The 26,995-nt window shown below is 38.3% G+C and overlaps 2 protein-coding genes across 3 annotated transcripts; both read left to right on the top strand.

Moving 5' to 3' along the window:
- Nucleotides 1-5,636: 5,636 nt before the first annotated feature.
- hid1b (HID1 domain containing b) lies at nucleotides 5,637-18,899 on the top strand. Of its 2 annotated transcripts, XR_010892667.1 has the most exons (20): nucleotides 5,637-5,751; nucleotides 6,399-6,548; nucleotides 7,203-7,373; nucleotides 7,866-7,979; nucleotides 8,856-8,962; nucleotides 9,354-9,467; nucleotides 9,549-9,807; nucleotides 10,292-10,348; nucleotides 10,498-10,638; nucleotides 11,091-11,181; nucleotides 11,756-11,907; nucleotides 12,147-12,225; nucleotides 12,314-12,478; nucleotides 13,201-13,443; nucleotides 14,064-14,212; nucleotides 14,295-14,375; nucleotides 14,506-14,597; nucleotides 17,398-17,556; nucleotides 17,730-18,134; nucleotides 18,756-18,899. XR_010892667.1 is itself a non-coding variant. In XM_067369475.1 (19 exons), the coding sequence occupies exons 1-19, from the start codon at nucleotides 5,686-5,688 to the stop codon at nucleotides 17,791-17,793; spliced, it is 2,454 nt and encodes an 817-aa protein (XP_067225576.1). In that variant the 5' UTR covers nucleotides 5,637-5,685; the 3' UTR covers nucleotides 17,794-18,278. The 2 variants fall into 2 exon arrangements, 1 of the variants encoding a protein (XP_067225576.1); XM_067369475.1 differs by lacking the exon at nucleotides 18,756-18,899 and having other exon boundaries at nucleotides 17,730-18,278.
- Nucleotides 18,900-18,956: 57 nt separating this feature from the next.
- On the top strand, nucleotides 18,957-26,136 carry ush1gb (Usher syndrome 1Gb (autosomal recessive)). The gene is made up of 4 exons (XM_067369831.1): nucleotides 18,957-19,120; nucleotides 22,933-23,383; nucleotides 24,072-24,641; nucleotides 25,728-26,136. The coding sequence occupies exons 1-4, from the start codon at nucleotides 18,957-18,959 to the stop codon at nucleotides 26,010-26,012; spliced, it is 1,470 nt and encodes a 489-aa protein (XP_067225932.1). The 3' UTR covers nucleotides 26,013-26,136.
- Nucleotides 26,137-26,995: the final 859 nt, after the last annotated feature.

Genomic DNA, 26,995 nt, shown 5'->3' with positions numbered 1-26,995 from the left:
TCCCACCCGATCTACGCAATCCTCCATACGGGGGAGTGGAAAAGAGTCAGGCTTCGTTTCTGCGTTCACTTTACGAAAGTCAGTACAAAACCGGTATGTGCCATCTGCTTTTGGAACCAATAGACACGGTGAGCTCCATGGGCTCTGACTATGCTGAGCCAGGCCGTGCTGTAACATGTATTCGACTTCGGTTTTCATTATGTGACGCTTACTTGGGTTAACTCTGTAGGAGTGCTGCTTGATTGGTTTAGCGGAGCCTACATTGATGTCATGCTCAAGAACAGTGGTTCTCCCTGGCACATCAGAAAATAGGGGTGAGTACCGATGCATTAGCTGGATAATCTGATCAGACTCAACAGGTTCTAGATGTGAGAGAAAAGAAGGCAGATCTTTCAACACAGCAGAATTTTGTAGTCTCTTACCATCTTGTTCAGTAACTTGCAAGGCTACAGCAACTGGTAAAGGCACAGTCACAGGGTTACATGGGGGTTCAGACTGAGAGTCACGCATAAACCTTTTAAGCATGTTAATGTGGCACACTCTAGTTTTACGCCGCCTATCTGGGGTGCTGACAACATAGTCTGTTTCACTGAGTTTCTCCCTCACAGAGTAGGGACCTGTAAACCTAGCATGGAGGGCTGAACCAGGTTCCGGAAGAAGTACAAGAACTTCGTCGTTCGGCTGAAAACTACGAGAAACGCTTCTTTTGTCGTAGCGTTCTTTCATTTTAGACTGGGTTGTAACCAAATGTTCCCTAGCCAGATCACGAGCTCTGTGCAACCGTTCTCGAAATGAACTTACATAATCAAGGACAGTTATAGGCATTGCATTTTTAGCTAGCAGTTGTTCACTCAACACTTTAAGCGGGCCCCGCACCGTGTGACCAAAGACAAGATCTGCGGGACTGAACCCAAGGGATTCTTGCTCTGCTTCCCTGACGGCAAACATCAAGAATGGTAAACTTTCTGCCCAGTCTTTACCACTAGCAAGACAGTAAGTACGTAACATCATCTTGAGTGTTTGATGGAACCTTTCCACAGCACCTTGCGATTGTGCGTGGTATGCACTCGACAGTTCATGTCTAATTCCAAACTGAGTTAGAGTCTGTGTGAACAGTTTTGAAGTAAAATTTGTACCCTGGTCAGTTTGTATGACCTTTGGCAATCCAAAAACAGTACAAAACTTGATCAGTTCACGGACAATGATGTGGGCTTTTATAGAGCGCAGAGGAATCGCTTCCGGGAAACGTGTAGAAGTACACATTATGGACAGAATGTATTCGTGACCAGATTTTGATTTAGGCAAAGGGCCCACGCAGTCCAACAACAGGCGCTCAAAGGGTTCGTGCATAACAGGGATAGGCCGCAACGGAGCAATAGGAAGTTTTTGGTTCGGTTTTCCAGCTATTTGACAAGCAGCACACAAGCGGCAGAACTTAGACACAGCAGACTTCAGCCCTGGCCAGAAAAAGTAGCGGGACACCCGTTTGAACGTCTTGGTAACTCCCAAGTGTCCTGAGAGTACATGTTCATGAGCGATTTTCAGTACAGGCTCCCTATACTGTTGAGGCAGAACGATTTGCTGAATTTCATTAAGGGAAGAACGAGCAAGGGGTCTCCACCTCCGCATTAAAACTTCCCCTTCCCAAAAATACCTTACTTTATCAAGAGGTTCTCTTTTGAAATTTGCAACATTCCCAATAAGGGTTGCTAAAGAGGGGTCTGTTCTCTGAGCAATAGCCAATTGTTCCCTGCCCACTTCTAAAATAGGCTTTAGTTCAGGTACAAAAGCCACTTCGCAGGTTCCTGTAACTTCAGCCTTCTCTGGAGTTACGTCATGCTTATTTGAGTCAACTAAGAAACTCTCAGAGAGATCAAGTACATCTCCCAGCCTTCTACTTTGGGCCCGCGTGACTGCGCATGAAGGAAAGACAGCAGGAAAATTTTCCGCAAGCGACGAATTATCATTTTGAGCCGGTTCACTAATTACCAGTGGTCTAGGAAAAACATCTCCACCCGCAAGATCATTCCCTAGGATAACATCTACCCCATCAACTGGTAGATGTGAGCAAACTCCAAGTGTAGCAGGGCCTGTGACCAAATCTGACGTGAGATACAAGTCATGTAATGGCAAACTAAGACAGCCCATGCCAATCCCTCGCACTAGGATATTGGAGCCAGAGTATACGCTTGAAGCTGGTAACGATTTTTCACAAATAAGCGACTGGACTGATCCAGTGTCTCTTAAAATCTTCACCGGCTTACCCACTGCGTCAGGTGAATGAGACACTGCACCATCCAGTAAAAACGGCTGATACGCACTCGTAACAGTCTCTGTACCACAATTAGTATTACCGCCAGTGTGCACCAACGCTGCACTTTTAGGATGTGAAGCAGTAGTTTTCTGTTTCCAAGCCCGGCACTCAGAAATTATGTGATTTGGGTCCAGGCAGAAAAAGCAAGCCCTCTTGACATTCTTTTTATGGGGCGAATTTAGTTGTGTGCTAGGTTTAGTGTGTGGCAAGACAGATCTCACATCCTGGTCCGTATTAATGCTAGTCGAGAACATTGCATTACGTCGTGGTGTAACGAATACGTTCCGGTGCGTTAACGTAAATTCATCCGCTAAAACGGCCGCGTCAACGATAGAAGTCACTTTCTGTTCGTTTAAGTGAATTACCACATTCTCAGGTACACTACTCTTGAACTCCTCAAGTAAAATCAGCTCCTGAAGTTGTTCAAAAGTAGTGATCCGATTAGAAAGACACCACTTCTCAAACAGAGTGCGCTTTTCTCGGGCGAACTCAACGTAAGTCTGTTTGGCAGTTTTGGCATGTGAGCGGAACTTTTGTCTGTACGCCTCCGGTACTAATTCATACGCTCTAAGTACCGCAGCCTTCACAATGTCATAATCAAGTGATTGTTCTAGCGGCAAAGCGGAAGAAACTTCCTGGGCTTTCCCAGAAAGGCTGCACTGTAATAACAATGCCCACACATCTTTAGGCCAACGCAACTTCAAGGCTATGCGCTCGAATGTAACAAAATAAGCATCCACTTCGCTTTCCCTAAATGGTGGAACAAGTTTCAGATACCTGCTAACATCAAAATTTGCATTGGCTTCGGCCTCATGCGAATCTTGAGGTGTCGCAGAATGGGTATACGACGGAGAGCTAGCAGAAATACTTCGTGAACGAGGCAAAGGTACAGGTTTACCTTTCGGTTCGGGCACCTTACGTTCCAACTGACGCAATCGAATATCACGATCAGTTTCTGCCTCTATAACACGCAGTTTAACGAGCATTGTCTGATGTTCTTGTTTCTTAATCATGTAATCAAGCTCTTTCATCTTAAACGCTAACAATGGGTCACCAGAAGGCTCTACCACAGGGACACTAGGAGGGCCATCATCTGACACCGCTCGCTCTGCTACGTCAGGCGAAACCTCCTCCCTGGCAGAGGATTCTGGCAAAATTCCCATCTCTTCAAGTTTTTCACGAAGCACTTGCTTGATAACATGTTTTACTGCGTCTGCAGGAACAGTAATATTGAAAAAGTTAGCAATCAACAATAAATCCTTTTTCCTACAACGCTCAAAGACCTCTGTGGTAGGAGAGAGAGTGAATGCAACTAAATCAAACTCCATCTTAATACCACAGTTCCCTCTACCACAACAAAAAAAAAACAAACTGCCAAACAGTTTAGAAAAAGTAGACTTACCGGCGAATATGAGTGTCTCGTTATTAGTAACGGGAACGGACGAGCCCCCAATTGTTACGTTCCCCTTCTAGTCTAGGAGTTAGAAGGGAAGGCAACAAAAGAAAATAAGATAACTTATTAGAAAAGGTAACGCAAGGATGAAAAAAAAAAAAGAAAACGTGGAGGACACACTTCAGCCTCAGTCTCAGAGGGAAAACACAACACCACTTTAAGGGAAAGTCTAAATGTTTATTTCCTTATACCAAAAAGAGCTTGCCAGAAGGAGAACATGAGGGAATAAATTCTCAGGAGAGAGTATACCTAAAACAACAAACAAAACTGGAGCTAACTAAGGTTTAGAGAATCTACTTACCCTACTCAAAAACAAAGATGAAAAAACAACAACACAAACTTCCCTGAGCTCCCTCTTTAAAACAATAAACAGGAGAAAACAATTGTACACAAAAAAAAAGGCACTCTCTCCCTACGATTCCCAGATAACCCAATAATGATTGAGTTAAATGATACAATACCTTCTAGTTACCCACACATGGATTAACCCGAAAGCAGGCTAAAGAATGATGCTAGCACACAGAAAAAGTATAGGCCCACACCTAACTCAAAACTGTTAACCCTCAGTCACACACAGTACACTCAGGCAAACAATTTCAGTTTCCACTCTGAGGCTGGGGAGAAGTGTTCCTCAGCACAGGATCTTCAGAATGCACCATATATACAGCTCTGCTCAGACTCAGGCATGCTCACAACGAGTTGCAGCTGGTGGCAATTAACCTGAGTACGAGAGTGAGGGAGAGAAACAGGGCACAACACAGCACAGGACACACACACAGGGATATGACAGTTACACACCAAAACACTCTGGGACGTAACAGGTACATTCTGGGTACAACAATCATCCCCAAAACTGCAGTGTAAAAAAATAAGGGTTTTTATTTGTGAAATTAGGTAGTAAACCTGGAATTTGGAACTGTGTGACCATGTATATGCATATAACTTTGCTAAATGTGAGGTTGACATGAAAAAAAAATGTTGACAGTCTATCTAGCAGTTTTGTGACATGTTGTGCTTCCTACTAAATGTTTTTTTTTTTTTTTTTTTTTTTTTTTTTAAGTTTACCGTCTGATTCTTGTATAATTATTATGCATGCAGCTTTTATGAGCTCATAACAGTTGAGAAACGATTATTTTTGCATCTAAATATTCTTAAAAACCGATGACATGGAGCAAATCCAAAACAAACTCAAAATTGGGCCTATCAACATCCAAGTATTTACAATTTCATTTGTAGCAAGTAACTATGCTGTAGTATTTAAAAGAGAAGACATTTGTAGATTAGGGCCTATATATATTTGCCCTTAAACACCTTCAAGAAAAACATATACTTACACTGGGGAGATATAATATACTCCTTGTACGTTTATGTTTGTATTTAAAGCACAAAGTATCTAATGCCACAGTGTAAACTAAATGAATCACCCATGGATAGTGACGTGTGTTATTCTGAGCACACCGTCCATTGTATTCAATGTTAACTACGCCTCTAAAGTCACAACTTAATATTAATTTAAAGTATACTTAAGCCACACGACTTTTAAAGAGTAATCTTTGAGCAAATATTTACTTAACACACCCGGAAACCAACCATTCTTAGATCCTGGTCACGAACAAATGAGTTCCACTATGGCTAAGACGTGCTTCATGAATATTCATGAAGTCCCGGAAAGTTACCTCAGAGGATCAAACTGATTGGATAAAGGCTGAAAATGGCGCCAGGCAGCTGACGAATCAACGAATCCTGCTCGGCGCTCAAATTTGAATACATTAGGTGATTGGATGCGCCAGCCAGATTAACGTCAACGTCAGTATGGCGTAATTAATATTCATGAGCGAAACCTTCGCTGTAGTAGGATTGGTAATTTGGCGTCGTGTTCACCTGCGCCACAGGTGCGCGGTGGACAGATCGGAGTGAGATGGGTAATTCAGACTCAAAACTGCACTTCAGAAAAGCGGTGATTCAACTTACTACCAAAACACAGGTCAGGTTTATTTTTTTTGACAGATGTGACTTTTATAAATGTTTGTGTTGAGTTAAAACATGTTCAAAACGATGTTAAAGTCTAACAGATGGAATACTATCTCTTGATGTTTTTTTCTTATAATCTAAAATTATTAAACTTTATACACCCGTTTGGACATTTAAGCTTTCATTTAATATTAAATGTTAAATGATACAAAATTATTATAAAAAAAAAAAAAGTATGCATATGACAGCTGTGTTTTTATTACATTCATCTGCTGTTGTCGTTTCTTAGTGAGTTTTTACAGGTGATGGTCATTTAAGGTGAAGCTGAGGTGCTTCAGTTTTGACAAACAAGTCTTGTTTGTGAAGGATTTGAAATAATAATCTCTATCAACACATTGTTCTGTAACTAAAACTGGTGAAAATAAAAAATATTATATTTTATAAACAAAGAAAAAATATATTTTGGCTAAAAATGAACATGTTTTGCATTTTTATGACAATTAATGAGAATTAAGATGCAAGATGTATAGTGTAATGGAAGAAAATGTATAGGGGAGGATGTACACAGACTATAGTGTCACTAAATCCTAACACATTCATTGAATGGTTGTGTTTTTATTCATTTTAACTTGAAAATTGACCCGTGTGTGATTTTTCCAGCCTGTAGAAGCCTCTGAGGATGTGTTCTGGGACCAATTCTGGACTGACGTCAACTTGACAGCACAGGATATTTTTGCTCTAGTTCCTGCCGCTGAGATCCGTGCTGTGAGAGAAGAGTCTCCGTCTAATCTGGCAACCCTCTGTTACAAGGTGCATTTTGTTTCCCATAATAGAGGTTAATGTGGGGGGAAAAAAAGTGGTAATGTGGTCAGGGACCACATTATAAACATTTTCTAGACCAATAATATGATTGAAGTCTTATGCTTTGACCTGAAAGAGATCATTAAAAATAAAATAACAATTGCAAAGTTTAAGTACAAGAGCCAAACTTTGGAAATGTGTCAAAACTATCAAAATGCAAGTCATTTAATTTATTTAGATTTTTTTTTTTTAAGTATTTTTTAATAGATATAACCACTTTTTGCATCCAGGTCCATTTTGACATGGGTATCAACTGAGGCTTAACACATAATGTTGTGCATGACTTTGTAAAAATATTTTTAGATTCTTTCTAATATTTGACACTTTTGGGACTGAATTTTGTTAACAAACATAAATATGCATGTTAGTATAAATATGCATAAATATGCAATATGCATATTAGTTATATGCAAGTAAAATGAATATATTCCAGAATAATATTAATGTTGTTTTCTTAATATGTAGGTTTCACAAAATGTGGACTATTTTTGAGCAGTCATGAGTTAAAAGGAATTTAATTAAATCAACTGATTTTCTAGAACTGATCATTTCTTTAGCTTAAAAACATTATGCACCTTTAATTTGTGTTTGTGTGTTTTGCAGGCAGTGGAAAGGCTCGTGTTGAACGCAGACTCCGGCTGTGTGTGTGAGAGAGACAGACGGACCGTTCTGAGCTGCACTCGTCTGTTGTCTCGGATTCTGCCGTACATCTTTGAGGATCCAGACTGGCGTGGTTTCTTCTGGTCCACCGTGCCAAAAGTGGGCAAGTCTGTTGTGAGTATTTCACTGAGGGATTCCTCAAAGTTGCTTTCAGTGTGATTTAATAAAGCTCTCCAAATGGTTGAATATGCAGTAAAACAAATTGTGCAGTATGCACACCCTCCCAGAGCATGCATGAGCTGTGCAAGCCGGTTTTAAAGGGATGCACAAAAACCTTTGCCTTGCTTTAACTTTAAAGCATGAGTTGCGTGTGTGTGAGAGAGTACATTTTGTCTCCTGTTACCAGCCTGAACAGTGTTCTGATTGTGTGCGTCTCAAAGAACAGCGGCGTATTAAATATCCTGTGATTAGGGAGCAGAATGAGTGTATTGATGATGTGATTGTGTGTATGAAACTCTTCAGAAAGCCAATAGCTCCTCAAACACTGGTCAGACAAGATTGTCTCGTATGGTGTTTGTGCTGTTTTATAAAAAATAAATAAAAATGAATAACTGCTTTTTTGATTTAAAAACATGAGTTGTAGACTGACAGATTTTGTTGGCGCAGGATGAAAGCGATGACGAGTCCACGCGGCCGTTGGCGGAGTCTCTCCTCACAGCGGTGTCTGATCTGCTTTTCTGTCCAGACTTCACTGTGGAGAGCCACAGCATGACCACTGCGGTATAAACCTCTCTATCTCCATCCTTCCTAGTGTGCCAGAGCTTCTGACTGATTAAGTTAGATGCACATCATTACTTATTCTGGCCAAGAACCACCTGCTTAGACAGAAAGAGAAGTGACCAGCAACAGTTTTTGTTTTAGTAAACCACCATTCAACAAAATGGTTACTCATTTAAATAATAATTGCCCGGTAGTCTCGACGGTTGCACAGACAACACTAAAGAAATCTGTAGAAAATGTGTAGGTATGCATTTGGCAGATTTGCTTTTACCCAAAGCATCTTAAACTGCATTTAGGGTAACAATTTTATCAGTATTTTTGTTTCCTGCATGATTCCCAAACTTTTTATCAGCTGAACCTTTTTTGACAAAATATTTTCAATAATTTCACCATATATTTACATGTTCACAGTTCTCCAATGTCACATGACATACAAGTAAACAAATATTTAGTAAATGTTTTTACAAATTTTTTGTAATATTTACTGTTTTAGTAAAAAAAAAAAAAAAAGTTTATTATTATTTATATTTTTTATATTAATTATTTATTCTTTTTTATATTTTTTATATATATTTTAATTAGCTTTTCATGACAAACAATAGCTCTGCTTGTTGATGTGTAGTTTAACAGTTAGTAAGTATCTCATAATTGCATTAATTCCATCAATATGGTGTTGGACTTTGTCAAACCCAATAATTAGATTTCCTCAGAAATGCTTATTGTTTCAAAGTAAATCTTGCACCAGATATATAAAATATATGTTGTGGTGTGTGTGTGTGTGTGTGTGTGTGTGTGTGTGTGTGTGTGTGTGTGTGTGTGTGTGTGTGTGTGTGTGTGTGTGTGTGTGTGTGTGTGTGTGTGTGTGTGTGTGTGCAGGATGGTGCTGCTGATATCCAGTCTATAGACAGCTGTGAGTTCATCTGGGAGGCTGGCGTTGGATTTGCTCAGACTCCGCCTCTCAATCACACCTATGATTCCAACAGGTCAGAGATCCGCCCACTTCATACGTCCCTGTCCGTACTGCCCACCTAGGCTGTGTTTATTTGATCAAAAATACAGTAAAAACAATAAAATTGTAAACTACTATTACAGTTTTAAAATGTAGTTTATTCCTGTGATCAAAGCTGAATTTTCAGCATCATTACTCCAGTCTTCAGTGTCACATGATCCTTCAGAAATCATTCTAATATGATGATTTGCTGCTTATTATCAATGCTGCTTCATATTTTTATGGAAACAGTGATTCCTTTCCTTCAAGATTCTTTGACGTTCAAAAGAACAATTTTTTTTTGTAACATCATAAATCTTTACTGTCACATGTGATCAGTTTAATGCACCATTTCTGATTAAATTACCTTTCTCTTTTTCTCTCAGGGCAGAGTTGTTGAAGCTTTTATTGACATGTTTCTCTGAAGAAATGTACCAGTCTCCATCTGACACACACGCACTCAACCCTTGGGTCTCGTTCTTTTGCTCTAGAGAAAACCGGTAACCACATACGCTCTCATTTATTCTCATTGGTTGGTGCAGGCTTCATCACAATTAAAGTCTGCGTTCTCTGTCTCTCAGACATGCCCTGCCTCTCTTCACCTCTCTTCTTAACGTGGTGTGTGCGTATGACCCTGTCGGGTACGGTATCCCCTACAATCACCTGATGTTCTCTGACCAGCGGGGGGCGCTAGCGGAGCTGGCACTGCAGACTCTGATCATTTCATTGGAGCAAGAGATTGTCGATGCCACTAACACAAACAGCAGCCTGAACCCGAGCATGAATACTGACGCCAACTCTGCTGATTACAACAAGAACACAACGACTGAAGGATTCCAGGTAACCAGACACACACGTTTGTTGTGAATAGTATGTGAATTTTCTAACATATATATATATATATATATATATATATATATATATATATATATATATATATATATATATATATACCGACTACATTAGTGAAAGCACTGCGTTGCATTTCATTAGGCCTGTAATGATCATGATTTTTGTGTAATTTTCATACAAATAATTGGATTTATTGATTTAATTCAGTTTTAATAGATTTAGTGCTGAATAAAATGGTTAGAATTGACATTTCCCTACATCCAAGGTAAAATATGGTATAAATACCACTTTGTTTCGGCGTCAAATGTACTGAAAACTATACCACCTTACCACTGCAAAACATGTAATTCCCAAGAATGCTGTCAAAGCGGGCCGCTAGGCTTTGAAAGAGAGCCTGTGTTTTGTATTATGATAGTTGAGTATCTCAGACGCTCAGCTTGAATATCAGATTTTTCCTCATGATATGTTTCAGGCCACCAGAGGTGAAAACCTGTTCGTAAACTACCTGTCTCGAATTCACAGAGAAGAGGTAAGACACATGCAAACACTTCACAACCCCTCCTACCTTACAATTGTAATAGCCCTCTTAACACTGTAAGTGATCAGTATTCTCATATATTACAATTATAAGAATAATACTTGTATATTTATAAATGCATATCTATTTTTTGCCTGTAGGATTTTCATTTAATCTTGCGAGGAATCGGCCGGCTGCTCAATAACCCCCTGATGCAGACGTACCTGCCCCATTCCTGCAAGAAGATCCAGTTTCATCAGGAGCTGCTGGTGCTTTTCTGGAAACTATGTGACCTCAATAAGGTGCCACCTTTTTTACTTTATTTTTATTTTATTTGTTTATTTTTTTTTATTTTATTTGTTTATTTTATTTTTTATATTATTTATTTTATTGGGTTTTTTTGTATTTTATGTTTTTTTTTTATTATTATTTATTTATTTATTTTAAATAATATAAAAAATAAAGAATTTAATAAAATACATTTTTATTTAAAATATATAAAATATATAAAAAATATAGAAAATATATAAATATAAAATAAATATAAAAATGATTAAAATACATTATTTAAAATTTAATATAAAATATGAAATATAATTATGTAATTGACATAAAAATTCAACAGCTCTAGCCTTGCAAACAGACTTGATATGGCACTGTTTCTTCTTTAGAAGCTCTTTTACATATGAATTTTAAATACTTTTCCATCAACTGCATTTATATACCTTGACGTTTCTTCATCTCTGTGTTTCAGAAGTTCCTGTTCTACGTGTTAAAGAGCAGTGATGTGCTGGATATTCTGGTGCCAATTCTGTTCTATCTGAATGACTCTCGTGCCAATCAGTGTGAGTAATTGGTGCATTCACTATCACACATACAGCATAAATTACCCATATATTTTAACCTTCTAATGTATATTTAGAGACATTTTTACTTTTAGACATCACATGCTAGTGGATGAGTTGAATCAACTCCACAGCAACTACATCAATTTATCCACTAACCATTCAGAAACGACTAAAAGTTGTAATTTCTTCCTGAGTCTCTCCATCAGTGTCGACTCCGGTTTGAACAATGTAAGGCTGAACACCGTCGTCATTTTGGCTGCGTGAGATTCTCCAGCTTTGTTGTTGTTGAGCTGTTAAAGCTCCGCCCTCTTCTGGAAAGGGGGCGGGGAGCAGCAGCTCATTTGCATTTAAAGGGACACACAAAAATGCTGTGTTTTTGCTCACACTCAAATAGGGTAAAAATTGAAAAGCTATAATTAATGATCTGTGGGGTATTTTGAGCTGAAACTTCACAGACACATTTTACACACAGGGTTTTAAGTTGCTTTAGTGGTGTCTTATATTTATGAAGTGTGGATATGCAGAATATAGGCATATGTGTCAGTGACTGTGCATATGCATGTGTTCGCAGCTCGTGTGGGTCTGGTGCATATCGGTGTGTTCATCTTGTTGCTGTTAAGCGGAGAGAGGAATTTTGGTGTGCGTCTGAATAAGCCGTACTGTGTGCGTGTGCCAATGGATATTTCAGTGTTCGCTGGGACTCACGCCGACCTGCTGATAGTGGTGAGATCAACAGATACATACATCTGCCTTTGCTATTGGAGACTATTTAAAAGCTAAAAAGCAAAACAATAAAAGCATCCTAACAGTTTTTTTTATATTTGTGTGTTATTCAGATTTTACTTGTCTTCCTATTAGCTCTTAAATCCTTTTGCACATACACATTTTAAAACTTGGTGCATCAAAATCATTTAGAACTGATTTGAATTGAAATATAAAATAATTCTTCTTTTGATCAACAGGTTTTCCATAAGATCATCACCAGTGGCCATCAGCGACTGCAGCCCCTGTATGATTGTCTTCTCACTATTATAGTCAATGGTAAGTGCATTTGCTCAGAGAAACGCACATATTATTTGAGAGGTTGTTTTCACTTCCTGATGGATTGTTGTGGCTGCTGTTGTTTCAGTTTCTCCTTACCTGAAAAGTCTGTCAATGGTAGCAGCCAACAAACTACTCCACCTGCTGGAGGTTTTCTCAAACACCTGGTTCCTGTTCTGCTCACCTGTTAACCACCACCTGGTTTTCTTCTTGCTGGAAGTTTTTAACAACATCATTCAGTACCAGTTCGATGGTAAGTGTTTTGAAGCTGTTGTAAATACAGTCTGCACAGTTCTGCATTTAAATGACTAATAAATTAAACAAGTGGAAGCAGCAAAAGTCTGTTTATTGAATACAAATAATTTTAGAATATAACATAAACCCTACAACTCTTTTCTTATTTGTATCCACCTTATTTTTAACAGATGCATTTCTAATTTGAATGTTCAAGGCTTCTGATGCCATTTGCTTCAGTTATTTTACCTGTACAAAACTGTTTTGCTTCTGCTACTAGTTATCATATTTATTTTAATTTACAAGCATTATTGTAATCACACTGGTTTGTAGGGCAAATAGTTCTTCTAGTTAGCACTAATACTGTCAATCGGAAATCTCGCACATTCAAAGTCAAGTCAACTTTATTTCTATTTCTATACTTTATACATTGCAGTAAAAAAAAAAAACAGGAAAATAACTGAATCAGCAATGCAAACTTCCAACATCAAATGAGACAAATTTGATTTCTGCTGTAAAAGAGCTCTAGAGCTTCATTATTCAGTTCAAGTCAGTTCAATGTTGATCCAGTTTAGTTAAATAACTGTGTAAATTTCATCAATTTTCAAAGAAAATCGCCTCCTTCCACATTGCAAAATAGGTGGGTAGAATGACATACTTATGGAGAATGTTTTTTCAAAAGCATAACATTTTTTATTTGCATTACATGCATTTGTTTTCATGTCTCTATCTAAAAATCAGGTAACTTTAACCTGGTGTACGGCATCATCCGCAAGCGCAACCTCTTTCACCAGCTGGCTAACCTGCCTACAGACATCAACTCAATCCAGAAAGCCCTGCAGAGGAAAACCAGGAGCAACAGCACCCATAATGCCGTCTTCATGGAGACCAACAACCCCTACAGCGCCACCTGCAGTGAGGCACCATATAAAACCACACCGGTTCAAACAGGCACTCTGAACGCTAGCTTGAAGGCCACGCCACGTACGTATCCCACGTTCTCTGTACACTAAACTGTGTAGGGCTGTGGAAGCACAAGCTCCAGGAAGCGTGAGCCGATAAAGCTCCGCCCTCTTCTGGAAAGGGGGCGGGGAACAGCAGCACATTTGCATTTAAAGGGACACACACAAAAACGGCGTGTTTTTGCTCACACCCAAATGGGGGCAAATTTGACAAGCTATAATAAATGATCTGTAGGGGATTTTGAGCTGAAACTTCACAGACACGTTCTGGGCACACCAGAGACATATTACATCTTGTGAAAAGGGGCTGGTTTTTAAAGTCGTTTTTACTAGGTGCCAATCAAGATTAGGTTATTAAAGATTCATGTTTATTCATATTCAAATTTATTGAACGGTGAAGAGCCTTCCTTGCCTAACTGCAATGACTGTTAAACATATTTTACTGGACTGTTTTTAATGTAAATAGATATTGTTTTTATTCACAGAAATGTTTAACTGATGTATCACCTGGATGTATTTTAGAATTTTTGACAATTTTTGTAAATTGACTTTTATTATTCAAGTTGTTCTTGCCATGAAGATATCCTTGCTGATGACATGGCTGTTAAAAAATGAATAAACTGTTGGTTTATTATGTCACAGGCATTGATAAACTAACAGAAACATCGCAGGTTTCTGAGGACGGATCGACACTGTTACTGCAGCACAGTGACTCTCCTCACAGCCAATCAGATCACAGCTCTGAGACACCAGTCAGAGACGCCGAAGCGACCTCGGGTGAAGATGACAAGGTACAGCATCACCTTTGACATTTAATGGCGAAGTAACTTTATTCTATTTATATCAATAAAATATTCTTTTTGAATTCATCAGAATTCATTAAATGGAGATTGTGATCGGAAAAGTCGGAAAAGTGTGTCGTCTTCATCAGACTGGGCTCCTTCTCCGGACTGGGTGAGTCATAACCTCAGTTATAGACCAGTGCTTGTGAGGACCTCGTATAGACTACAATATTTATGAATGTTTTCAGAAAGGATAGCAAAATAAAGTAAATGCAAAACAATCTCTGCATGCTTTCTGTCAGGTCCTCTCCTGGAAGAGTAAACTTCCTCTGCAGACTATAATGAGACTCCTGCAGGTGCTGGTGCCTCAGGTGGAGAAAATCTGCATAGACAGGTGAGACACACACACACACAGTTTATCAGTAACACTTTACAATAAGCATCTGTTCATTAACATTTTTTACTTTAACTGCATTAGTTAACATGAACTAACCATGAAATATACTTCTATAGAATTTATGGTAATACTTTACAAATAGCTTTTATTTGTTAACATTAGTTAAAGGTGCCCTAGAACCAGTTTTTACAAGATGTAATATAAGTCTAAGGTGTCCCCTGAATGTGTCTGTGAAGTTTCAGCTCAAAATACCCCATAGATTTTTTTTTTTTTTTTAATAAATTTTTTTTAACTGCCTATTTTGGGGCATCATTAACTATGCACCGATTCAGGCTGCGACCCCTTTAAATCTCACGCTCCCTGCCCCCCCTGAGCTCTTGACTATAATACAGTGCATAAACAAAGTTCACACAGCTAATATAACCCTCAAAATGGATCTGTACAAGATGTTTGTCATGCATACTGCATGCATTCTGAATGAGTTTGATAGTGCTCCGTGGCTAAAGCTAACATTACACACTGTTGGAGAGATTTATAAAGAATGAAGTTGTGTTTATGAATTATACAGACTGCAAGTGTTTAATAATGAAAATAACGACTTTCTTGTCTCCGTGAATACAGTAATAAATGATGTTGACTTTAAACACATTTAACAGTACATTAGCAACATGCTAATGAAACATTTAGAAAGACAAATTTACAAATAGCACTAAAAATATCATGATATCATGGATCATGTCAGTTATTATCACTCCATCTGCCATTTTTTGCTATTGTTCTTGCTTGCTTACCTAGTCTGATGATTCAGCTGTGCACAGATCCAGACGTTAATACTGGCTGCCCTTGTCTAATGCCTTGAACATGAGCTGGCATATGCAAATATTGGGGTCATACATATTAATGATCCCGAATGTTACGTGACAGTTGAGATTCACCTGTTCTTTGGAGGTCTTTTAAACAAATGAGATTTATATAAGAAGGAGGAAACAATGGAGTTTGAGACTCACTGTATGTCATTTCCATGTACTGAACTCTTGTTGTTCAACTATGCCGAGGTAAACTCAATTTTTGATTCTAGGGCACCTTTAATGTATGAACTAACAATGAGCAATACATTTGTTACAGTATTTATTAATCCTTGTTAATGTTAGTTAATAAAAATACAGTCGTTCATTGTTTGTTAATGTTAGCTCACAGTGCATTAATGTTTAAAAATACAACTTTTGATTTTAATAATGTATTAGTAAATGATGATGATTAATTGTTTTAGAAGAATTGTTCATTTAGCTAATGTTAACTAATGAAACCTTATTGTGAAGTGTTACTTAATTTTAATCTTGATGTGAATTTGAACATTTACAAAGACATGATTAAAATCAAAAGTTGTCTCTTAATATTAATAAATGGACCTGAGCTAATATGAACTACCTATGAACCTATTTTTATTAACTAACATTTAACAAAGATTAATAAATAATTGTATTGCTTTATGATAGGTAATGCAATAACCGACATTAACTAAAAGGACCTTATTATAAAGTGTTACTAGTTTATCATTTAATATTTATTCAAACAATCTTTGGGAAATTAATTGCACTGAATACACAAAGTGGAGTCCATGCATCTGAGAGCATTAAAATGGTTTTGTTTTGTATTTTTCTAATTTAATACATATGGTTTCATTACAAATTATATTATTTGTAGAATAATAGTGTAAGTGAAAAAAACATGAGAAAATAATAATCTCTCTTTTGCACTTAGTTTAGCACTTACAGGATTAGTTCACTTCAGAATTAAAATTTCCTGATGATTTACTCACCCCCATGTCATCCAAGATGTTTATGTCTGTCTTTCTTCAGTCAAAAAAAAAAACATTACAGGATTTTTCTTTTTTCTCCATGTAGTGGACTTCAACAGGGATCAACGGGTTCAAATGTCAGTTTCAGTGCAGCTTCAAAGAGCTCTACACGATCCCAGATGAGGAATAAGAGTCTTATGTAGTGAAATGATCTGAAAAAATACATACTTTTTAACCACAAATGCTCATCTTGCACTGCTCTGCGATGTGTCATTCATTACGTAATCACCTTGGAAAGACATAGGCGGAAGTACAAATCCAGTGTCTACAAAAACAACGTGCAAAGACTAATGGACTTTACAAAAAAAAGGTAAAACAACGATGTCGGATGATTTTAAAGTTGTAGGAGAAAATGAGATACCGCGGTACTTCCACGGTACCTTTCCAACGTGATTACGTCATGCATGGCGCATCACAGAGCAGTGCAAGACGAGCATTTATGGTTAAAAAGTATATAAATATTTATTGTTTCTCTAGATAAGACTCTTATTCCTCGTCTGGGATCATGTAGAGCTCTTTGAAGCTGCACTGAAACTGACATTTGGACCCGTTGAACCCCAGTGAAGTCCACTATATGGAGGAAAATCCTGGAATGTTTTCCTCAAAACCCTCAATTTCTTTTCGACTGAAGAAAGCAAGGACTGAACCTACATGATTATGATCTGAAGCACGATGTTCCAAAGATTATCATACATTTGATTAAGCTCATAGAAATAGTGCAGAATCTGTAGTTTAATTCATTGCTTCATTTTAAATGATTCACAGTCCTATTACCAAGTTTAAAGTACATTTTAATCCCAGATTTTTTTTAATGTGGTCTCATCATTTATAGCGTTTAACCAAAAACTCATTGATTCAGGATGATGTAAACAGAAGTGCTAAAATAAGTCATCCCTGCAGCACTGGATTGACTGAGACAGGCTCTTGTTTTTCTCATAGAGGTTTGACGGACGAGTCCGAGATCCTGAAGTTCCTGCAGCATGGAACTCTGGTGGGTTTGCTGCCGGTTCCTCATCCCATCCTCATCCGCAAGTATCAGGCCAATGAGGGAACGGCTCTGTGGTTCCGCACGTACATGTGGGGCATCATCTACTTACGGTGAGTTCTGCTCTCTGTCTCCCTCTGCAGGACAATGTGGAAATGTACACTCTGAAGAATCAAGAAGCATGAATACAAATGTCAGTCAATTTAATTTACTATAATCATGTCGAAATGTGGCTAACAAATAAAACATAATAAAAAATTGATTTTTTTTTTTTTTCTTGTTCTAGTACCGTGGATCCTCCTGTTTGGTACGACACTGATGTCAAACTGTTTGAGATCCAGAGGATTTAATGACATCAAGAGAATCAACTCGACACTCAGAAATATGAATTTAACTTCACACTATCTCTCCAAAATTGAATTCACTGCAATGCAAGATTGTTTTTCTTGCCTTCTTTTTGTGTGTGTGTATGTATATATGTATATATGTATATATGTATGTATGTATATATATATATATATATATATATATATATATATATATATATATATATATATATATATATATATGAATGAATTGATACTGCTCAATCAAACTGTTCTGTTATTTTTGTTTCATTTTCCGCTGCGAGTCGATCCATGAGAACGGACACATAACCCTCAGGTCTCTGACCTCCTGAACAGCGAGAGGAGTGTGTGTTTATGTTGTTGTTTTTTTCTTTGTTATTTTTACTGTAATAGTGTTCTGTGTGTGGAGGGTGTGAATGAACTCTGTATATAAACTTAATCATTTGAAAACTAAATGCTGCATGTATAGAAATACTATAAAAACTTTCTTTAATGCCATTTGGTCCACTTCTTTTGTTTGCAAATCATTATTTTTATATATATATATATATATATATATTTATATATTTATATTCCTTCTCAGTACTTTTAATAGGTATTCCATATTTTATATATAATATATATATATAATCTCTGAATATGCAATATTATATCTCTGAATGATACAAGATATTCAATGAGGAAAAATATAGTATGACACTTTATTTAGTCCATCAGAAACTGATTGGACATTAAAAAGTCTATCTGACAAGTGCTTAGACTAGAGGGAAGCATATAAAAAATAATTTCAAAGGAGTTATTACATTTTGGTTCAAAATTATGAATGCAAACGTTTACAGTAAAATAGGATATATTTGTTTTTATCTAAATATAATTGACATTCAAATCATATCGTGCAACAATAACCATAATTATTTTAATATGCATTTAATAGAGTGTGGTTTTACATGAATGTGTCACCGCAGGTGTGAGTTCTCATCTCTCAGGTGTGCGCTGAGAGGAAGTGGGCGTGGCCTTCCCCAGGAGGCCTCCCCATAGCAACCGCTCGAGCTTGCCTTGCCTGCAGTTGCTCGAGTGGAGACCGCTGAAGCGCACGTGAAACCTCGCCAACACAACACCCGCCAAATGACCATCCGTGAGCCGGGATAGAGGGTTCAGCCGCCGCCATGAACGACAAATACCACCGGGCGGCTCGAGACGGTCACCTGCACCTGCTGAAAGACGCGACGCGCAAAGATCTGAACGCGCCGGATGAGGATGGGATGACGCCGACGCTCTGGGCCGCGCACCACGGCAACCTGGACGCGCTCAGACTGCTGGTGGCGCGAGGGTGAGTGATGCTTGAATTATTTATGGAGAATGTATGTATTTTTAAGTAATTAGTCATGGATTGGATATATTTTTGTAACATACTTTTTAATATAAAAAAAAATGTAAATAATAATAATTATAGATTTTTTTTGTAATATTTGGCTGAGTGAGATTCCATCAGACAGTTGTTATTAAGACTGTAGGCATTTCTTTTCAGAACTGGACTGTTTTAAAGTAACAGTTTGACTGCAAAAATACAATATGGCAGTGTACTTAAACTCATGCAATCTGAAAATCTTTATACATACCATGAGACCCTCAACAATGCAATATTTTTCAGAGAAGATGTCTTATACTGTTACATACTGATCGGTGCATTGATTTTTTTTTTTTTTTTTTTTTCTTTTAAGCATTTAGTAAGCATGGTTTTGTAAAGAGAATACTGTAAAAAAAATAAATAAATTGTGGAGCTTTAAATGATTGCAGCATCAGTCTGTAAAGCCCTTTATATATTTGATTCTGCTTGAAGAAGGAAGTTTTAAAAGTTTATACATTTTTAAAGTAATTCATATGATATACAAGCCTCTCCGGTCTAGATATGTTTTGGCATATACAGTTTCATTAACAGGATGGCAGTTCTCCTGTATCAGATCACATCTGCACTGAGATCATTTAGTCCTAAACCCAGCCGCTTCACTGATGGATATCTGAAATTTTATTTGCATATTTATTGCCCTGAGCTAATTAAAATAAAGGTCACTCAGGAGTAATAATAATGCATCTCTCTAGACTGATGCTTTTCTGTTGTCATGTCTACTGCTTAAAAGTACTAATATTAAATAATAAATAATGAACTCTGCATGCAGAGGAGTTGCAGATAAAGGCATACTGCAGCATTCAGCTCACTCTTACTGATGTTTTTAAAGGAATAGTTCACAAAATAATGCTGTATTCTCATTTTTACATATGGAAAGGGCAGCAACAAGATTCTTCAAAAAATTCTGCTTATGTGTATCATGAAAAATATTATCATATGGCTTTGGAACAACATGAGGGAAAGTGAATAATAATGTTATTTTTAATTTACTGTGGAACTGGGTTTAGGAGAAAGCTGTAGCATTGTATTTCTTATCAAGTCAGTAGGTAATTAGATCTAAATAACCTGGCTCTTATCTCATGACAAGGTTAATAATGGAAGCTAAATGTTCTGCTCTGTGAACACCCTCACCGTTCTCTAATTAGTGTTCTGCATCAGTCCGTCCAGATCTCTAACTGAACCAGATCTGTTTCTGAAACACATTCAGAGGAAGAGACGAATGCAGTTTGAGTGATAACTCCACATTTAGAGGACATGATTCCCAAAGTGTGTGTGTTTAGGAGAGAGAATCACTTTGATAACAATTTGGACGTGATGAGTAGGCCCAGATGTAATCTGCAGTGTGTTTTTGCATTTTCGATCCATGCATTTGCATTTTAAAGTATAATATTTATGGAATTCTGTGGAATTGATTTATACTTAAGTAATGTTAATGTCCAATGCATTTCGGAATAAAACAGGATATTCAATTTAAAAACAAAAATGAAGGTAAACCCTAGATTTTAACCATCTGGTGTTGATTGGATTATAAGAAGTTGCATTAGATTATTAAATAGTCAGGTTGTTGTCATGAAAAAAAGGAAAGTCATTCCATAGCAAGTTTTAACATTTAAAAAAAAAACATTACAAAAAATGTTGCAGACCAAAATTTGTAGTGAATTTTAATTTCATAATTATTTTACATTTTTCTTGGTAGCCGAAAAAGCTTTTACTTACAAAACGACTCCAGCATGTCTAGAGTTCAGACGCTGAATGCTGTGCTACATTTTAGTACGTTTTAGTGCTGTTTTTAAGGAGAGTTCATGGCCTCATGCACATTCATGGAGAGGAATTTTACACATGGCCAGACAGGGAGAAAGATGTTAATGTTCACAGTTAAAGGTCAACATAATGAATTAGGGCTATTCCTCTGCCGCCTCCTGTTTCTCTGTCTGTTGGCATTTTGTTAACTTGAATGTCAGCACCATTATACACCTCAGTCTTTCACATTTTTGCTTTCTGTAGGCAGTATTTCAATCCCGTGACCCCACATGGTCCCATAAAGTCTCACATAGTTTTTTCTGGTCTATGTTAATGAGTGGTAGCCATTTGTACTGCAGCAACTCCTTTTATATTTTTTGCAGACATGAGAATTTAAGATTAAAAGAGAAAACATGGAGCGGTTGTACTGGCTTTTTGACTTTAGTGAGGGCAGACAGTATATTATATAGTAGTCGACATTTGAAGTGGATAAAAAAAGTTCATAAAAGTTGTTCTAAGAAAAAGGTTTGATGAAAGGTTTTGATCCACTTCTAATGTTGACTACTGTATATGCAGCCAGGGCTTGACTTTACATTTTTTGCTTATCAGCCACTGTGGCTAGTGGATTTCCAAAGTTTTTTGACATCGATACCATTGGAAAAACTGTCATATAGATATTTTTAATATTATCTAATAATTTGGCAGCAGGTATATTAGGCTGCTGTCACTTTAAAACATGACGCAAGGATCCATTATACTGTTACACATGCGTTGTCTTTCTCAACTGTTTACATTCACTTAAAACAACTGACTGTATTTACATAAATACTCGCTAAGACCGGCATTTTGAAATTAATTTGTGTGTATTTGACTGTTTAAGTGCAATAAGCAGCAAAAAAGAATTCAATTTAGTACCGAGAAGCAGCTTTATGTGTGCACACTTTGGGTGTGAGCTCAAAATCTGCGGTAATTAGCAAAATTGGCAATTTTGCCAATTTAGCGTGCAATCTCATGCTGAAATTCAAGCCCTGTAACACCAACAATATTCATCCGGAGGCGGGTTTATGTGTCAACTCCCTGTCGGAGAGATGAGAGAAAGAGAGAAATCACAGCTGGTATCGTGTTTTTGCGAAAAATTAGTATTGGAAGCGTTTCAGATATTTCAGTATCGGTACGTATCAAATAAAATCTATATTTTTGGCAACCCTACAATGCACTTATTATTTCAGATCCCTTTTTAAAAGACTACAATTGAAAAATCTATATAAATTTAAACCCACCAAAGTGTCTAGTTGGTGTGACTGCGTTACACGCCACTGCTGAAATCCACCCGAATTTGGTGGACTTAAGTTTGGTAACATACATAATCTTGACACCTTGATTACTGGTTAATGTAATGCTGACTTACAATAAACAGGGCTTTGCATTTGTGCTTAATTTTCACCATGCATTAAACAAGCAGAAAGAAAGTCTGTAAAAGTAGGTTGGTAATGAATACTGCGGGTCTATTTCAGTGCAGATGATGAATGCATTACATGGTGCACAGTTTTTAATGACTTCGAGAGGTGAGTCACAAAGGCAGTTTGCGTAATGTGTGTAGATGTGTGTACATGTGTGTTACAGTGGGTAAGTGGAGCTCCAAAGCATCATGTTACGTATTCAGATTAACACCTTGCCACACAACAGAACATGAATGCATGCACTCATGCACTAACATGCATATGTGCGCATGCACATGTATTCACACACTCTATATTTTCATTAGTAATTGATCAGTGTGTTAAGATCAGGCCAATTAGTCAACCAATTTTACCATTTTGAGATTATCAGCACTGGCCAGAAACCATTTTGGCCAGAAACCATTAAATATTGGCCATCAGCCATCCAAAACCATATTCATCAACCACTTTTTTGACCATGCAAACCATGTTAGAATCAGCAGAATAGAATTGGACATAACCAATCCACTATTGCTTTTGTTATTTGGTCCACAGAGGAGATCCAGATAAATGTGATATTTGGGGAAACACTCCCCTTCACCTGGCGGCAGCTAACGGCCATCTGAACTGTCTGTCATTTCTGGTGTCATTTGGCGCCAACGTGTGGTGCTTGGACAATGACTACCACACGCCACTGGACATGGCGGCCTCTAGGAGCCACATGGACTGTGTGCGATATCTGGACTCTATCGCCGCCAAACAGATCACCATCAACCCCAAGCTGGTGAGCAAACTAAAGGACCGTGCCTTCCGTCATGCCGAGAAACGTATTAAGCACTGTGAAAAGCTTCAGCGCAAGCATCACGAACGCATGGAGAAGCGTTTCATGAGAGAGAATGCTGCGATGGACATGTCGGATACGATGAGTTACAGCAGTTTCAGCAGTACCTTAAGCCAAAGGATCCCTCAGTTCAACACCTTTGACTCCAACATGACGTACTCACAGGTACTGTGTCTGAACACATGGGTACAAAAGGGCATTGAATCGGTAACACTCAACATTAAACCTTTGCTTAGTGGAGTTAACCATTAGGTCAGCATGGAGAAGCAAGTTATAAATTCTGTTCCTAGTGAGCTGGCTACCTAGATGGCATTTTAAGGTGTCACTCCTATTGCAAAACCTGTTCTAAAGGGTAGGCACTGTAAAGAATCAGTCAAGTCGCCTATGTGGTTCATTCATTTATCTAATATTCTGGGTGAATTCACTATGCTTTCAGCCTGCAATAAGAACAGAAGTGTCCAATACTACTTCCGAAGGGCCACTTTGCTGCAGAGTTTAGCTCCAGTCTTAATTAAACACACCTAAATCAGCTAATCGCAGTCTTCGAGATCACTAGAAAAGTCCAGGCAAGTGTGTTTGGGCAGGTCCGTGAACATTGGCACTACATGAGCAGTATTGGACACCCCTGAAAAAGAGCATAGTATACCAATAAGATTGTAGCCTGGCTCATGTTTGTTTGTCTCCATTTCTGATTTATCCCAAAGGTGTTCAGTGGGGTTCAGGGTGGCTAATTCACTAACAATAGTCATTCAATGGGGTACTAGAGACCTAGAGATGTCTGTGAGGCAATGCTGACAAGTTTTTATACAGGATGAAGTAAGACAAAGAAAGTTACCATGATTTCTCTTTGCAGGCAACGCTTCAGTCCACAACTAGAGGCCGGACCAAGATTCAGCGGCGTCTAGAGAAGAAGAAGCAAGGTGATGGAACGTTCAAGATTTCTGAAGATGGGCGAAGGAGTGTCCGCTCGCTCTCTGGTCTTCAGCTGGGTAATGATGTAATGTTCATGAAGCAGGGTACATACGTCAACCCACGCCAGCAGTCCAGCCCTCGACTCAACATCCGTAACATGTTCTCTGGTAAACAGGACATAAGGGAAGATGAAGATGATGATGAGGTAGACACTGTTTCCCGGGCACTCAGTGATCCGGGTCTATATGATGCTGCATACTCCGAAATAAGTACAGATTCTGGTCGGGATTCTTTGTTCAACCGCCCAGGACTCGGTACCATGGTATTCCGTCGGAATTATGTGACTGATGGGCTGTTACGAATGGGACGAAATGAGGGTAGCGTGGTGGGGAGTGAACCAGTGGGACGAGTCCCGAACGTCCGATTACGAGGGAGACTGCCACTACGGACACCCAGTCTCGATGAAGTCAGCATAGGCAGCTCATTGAGCCTCCAAGAGAGGAATTTGCAGGTACAAACAAAATTCAGCAGATACTATATGGATACCACTTGTTCTGCCACCTGAGCTAGACTCCTACTGTTTTGTACCTGCTCTACATCAGGGATGGGCAACTCCTGTCCTAGAGGTCCACTATCCTGCAGTGTTTAGCTCCACACCCAATCTAATCAATATCTTGTGTTTGAGTAGAGATCGAGTTAAGCTCTGCAGGACAGTGGCTCTTCAGACCCGGAGTTGACCATCCAAAATATGAACACCCAAAAATTATGCTCATATGTGCATGCAATTTCAGCACCAAGGGTATTAATAGGGTGTTGGTTACAGCTTCCACTCTTCTGGGAAGCTTTTCCGTTAAATGTTGGAACATGACTGCAGGGATGTGCTCCCAATCACACACAATCCAATTCATCCCAAATGTGTTCACTGGGGTTCAGGGCAGGGGGTGTGTGAAGGCCATTCAAATTCTTCCACACCAGAAAATCATTTCTTTATTGACTTTTGTGCACATGGACATCCTGCTGGAACAGAAAAAGGCCCTATTTTAGTATAAATGGTTTTGCTTTGGTACCAAGTTGGTACTGAAATTTTAAAAATGTGACAATACAAGCATTTTCCCCTTGCATTTTGAGCGCCTTTGAGCGGATTCTTAAACACCTCTGATTGGCCATTGTGTTCACATACTCAACCGATATGTCTGTGATTGGCAACAATGATCAACCCTTCAAAAACATGTAATTAGTTGTCGTTGTCCGCGTCTCAGCGGATATAGTAGGGATCTTTGAAATGCTCCCGTGTGTATCTGTTTGGGGTTGATCATTGTAGCCAATCACAGACATATCTGTTGAGTGAATGAACACAATGGCCAATATTGCTACCCTAACCTCTGCTAATATTTTATTTTGATGCTCCCCAACAGACTTTGCAAGTACATCACCTTATTCTACTAACCCTACCCCTAACAGTCTACTAATACTCTTATGTAAGTTAGTTGACATGCAACGTTACTTATAGTCAACACAGAATGTCTAAAGGGGAGCATCAAAATAAAGTGTAAGCGATAATTATAATGATAGTTTTCATGTTGGCGGTGTCCTGTAGGATTTGCCTTGGGAGGAAGGAGACCTAGGTTTGGAGGAGGAGGATGACGAGATACACCCATCCTCGGCTCCTTTGGAAGTATTCCTGGCATCTCAAGGACTGAGCGACTTCCTATCCATCTTCAATCGAGAGCAGATGGACCTGGAGGCGTTGCTGTTGTGCTCTGAGCAGGACCTCATCAGCATCCACATCCCACTCGGACCCCGCAAAAAACTCCTGGATGCGTGCAGCAGACGCAACAATGCTATCGACGGAGTTGACGGCATGCAGGACACTATGCTTTAAAGGAGAGTGTGTGTCTGTTATTGACTCTGTTCCAAAACCTAATGTACTCACTAGCTGCCTGCATAAGTGGATGCTTTTTAAAGCAGCAACCTTGCTGAATTGAATCCTCATAGGCAGCAACTTAACACGGTACAAAAATAGCGCTTCTCACGCAAAGTGCATGGGAGACTTGACTCCCATTTGATAAACAAGTATAGAGTAAATCAATTTCATTTAGAGTATTTTTATCTGTACTTTATAACCAGCATTTCTCTCCTCTTGTCCACTGAGCTTGATGCATTCTCGGATTTCTTTCTCTGTGAGGCATAAATGTGATTCTGTCTAAGAATTTGGCCAAAACACTGTATTTTAGGAGGCAATATAATAACGCTAAGATAATTAAACTCCCTACTTTTTAGAACCACTTCTCCTCAGGAGCTAGTGTGTCAACAATGCCTCAATTGATCCTGTTTACTAAATGTGCATCCCCGATTTTGAGGTGCATTCACATTATGATGTTCATTTTATTACAAAAAAAATGTCTTTGGCTTTATATTTTTAAGCAAAAATACAGTAACTTTTTGTTTTACAGATGTTTTTCTCCTGACATCTGTACAGGCTATTGAATAATATTATTATAGCCAAAAGTTGCTCATGCATTGTTTTAGTAAACTCGTTCTGACTACATTCTGTCTACAAAGCTCTCTCTCAAACCTGTTTAGTCAATAGCATATTGATGAAATCAAGTTCCACACTACTCTTCAAATTACAAATCCAGTTTCACTTTGAAATGCATGACATTGCGGAAGTAATATGGGTTGCACAATGCAATTCACATATTTGAAATGCTTCTTATACCTGCATTTGAAACAGAGCCATTGTGTGTGTGAGAGTGAGTGAAACTACTACCTCCCTGTGGTTGGGAGGAAAACTACAGGTCTTCTATGGTCTCACATGACTGTCTATCCAGCACTGCTTCCTGCTCACAAAAGAGGTTGGAGAAT

This window comes from Chanodichthys erythropterus, chromosome 19, assembly GCF_024489055.1.
Source record: "Chanodichthys erythropterus isolate Z2021 chromosome 19, ASM2448905v1, whole genome shotgun sequence".
In the NCBI taxonomy this organism is placed as follows: domain Eukaryota; kingdom Metazoa; phylum Chordata; class Actinopteri; order Cypriniformes; family Xenocyprididae; genus Chanodichthys; species Chanodichthys erythropterus.
This window is presented reverse-complemented; position numbering and strand designations above follow the sequence as displayed.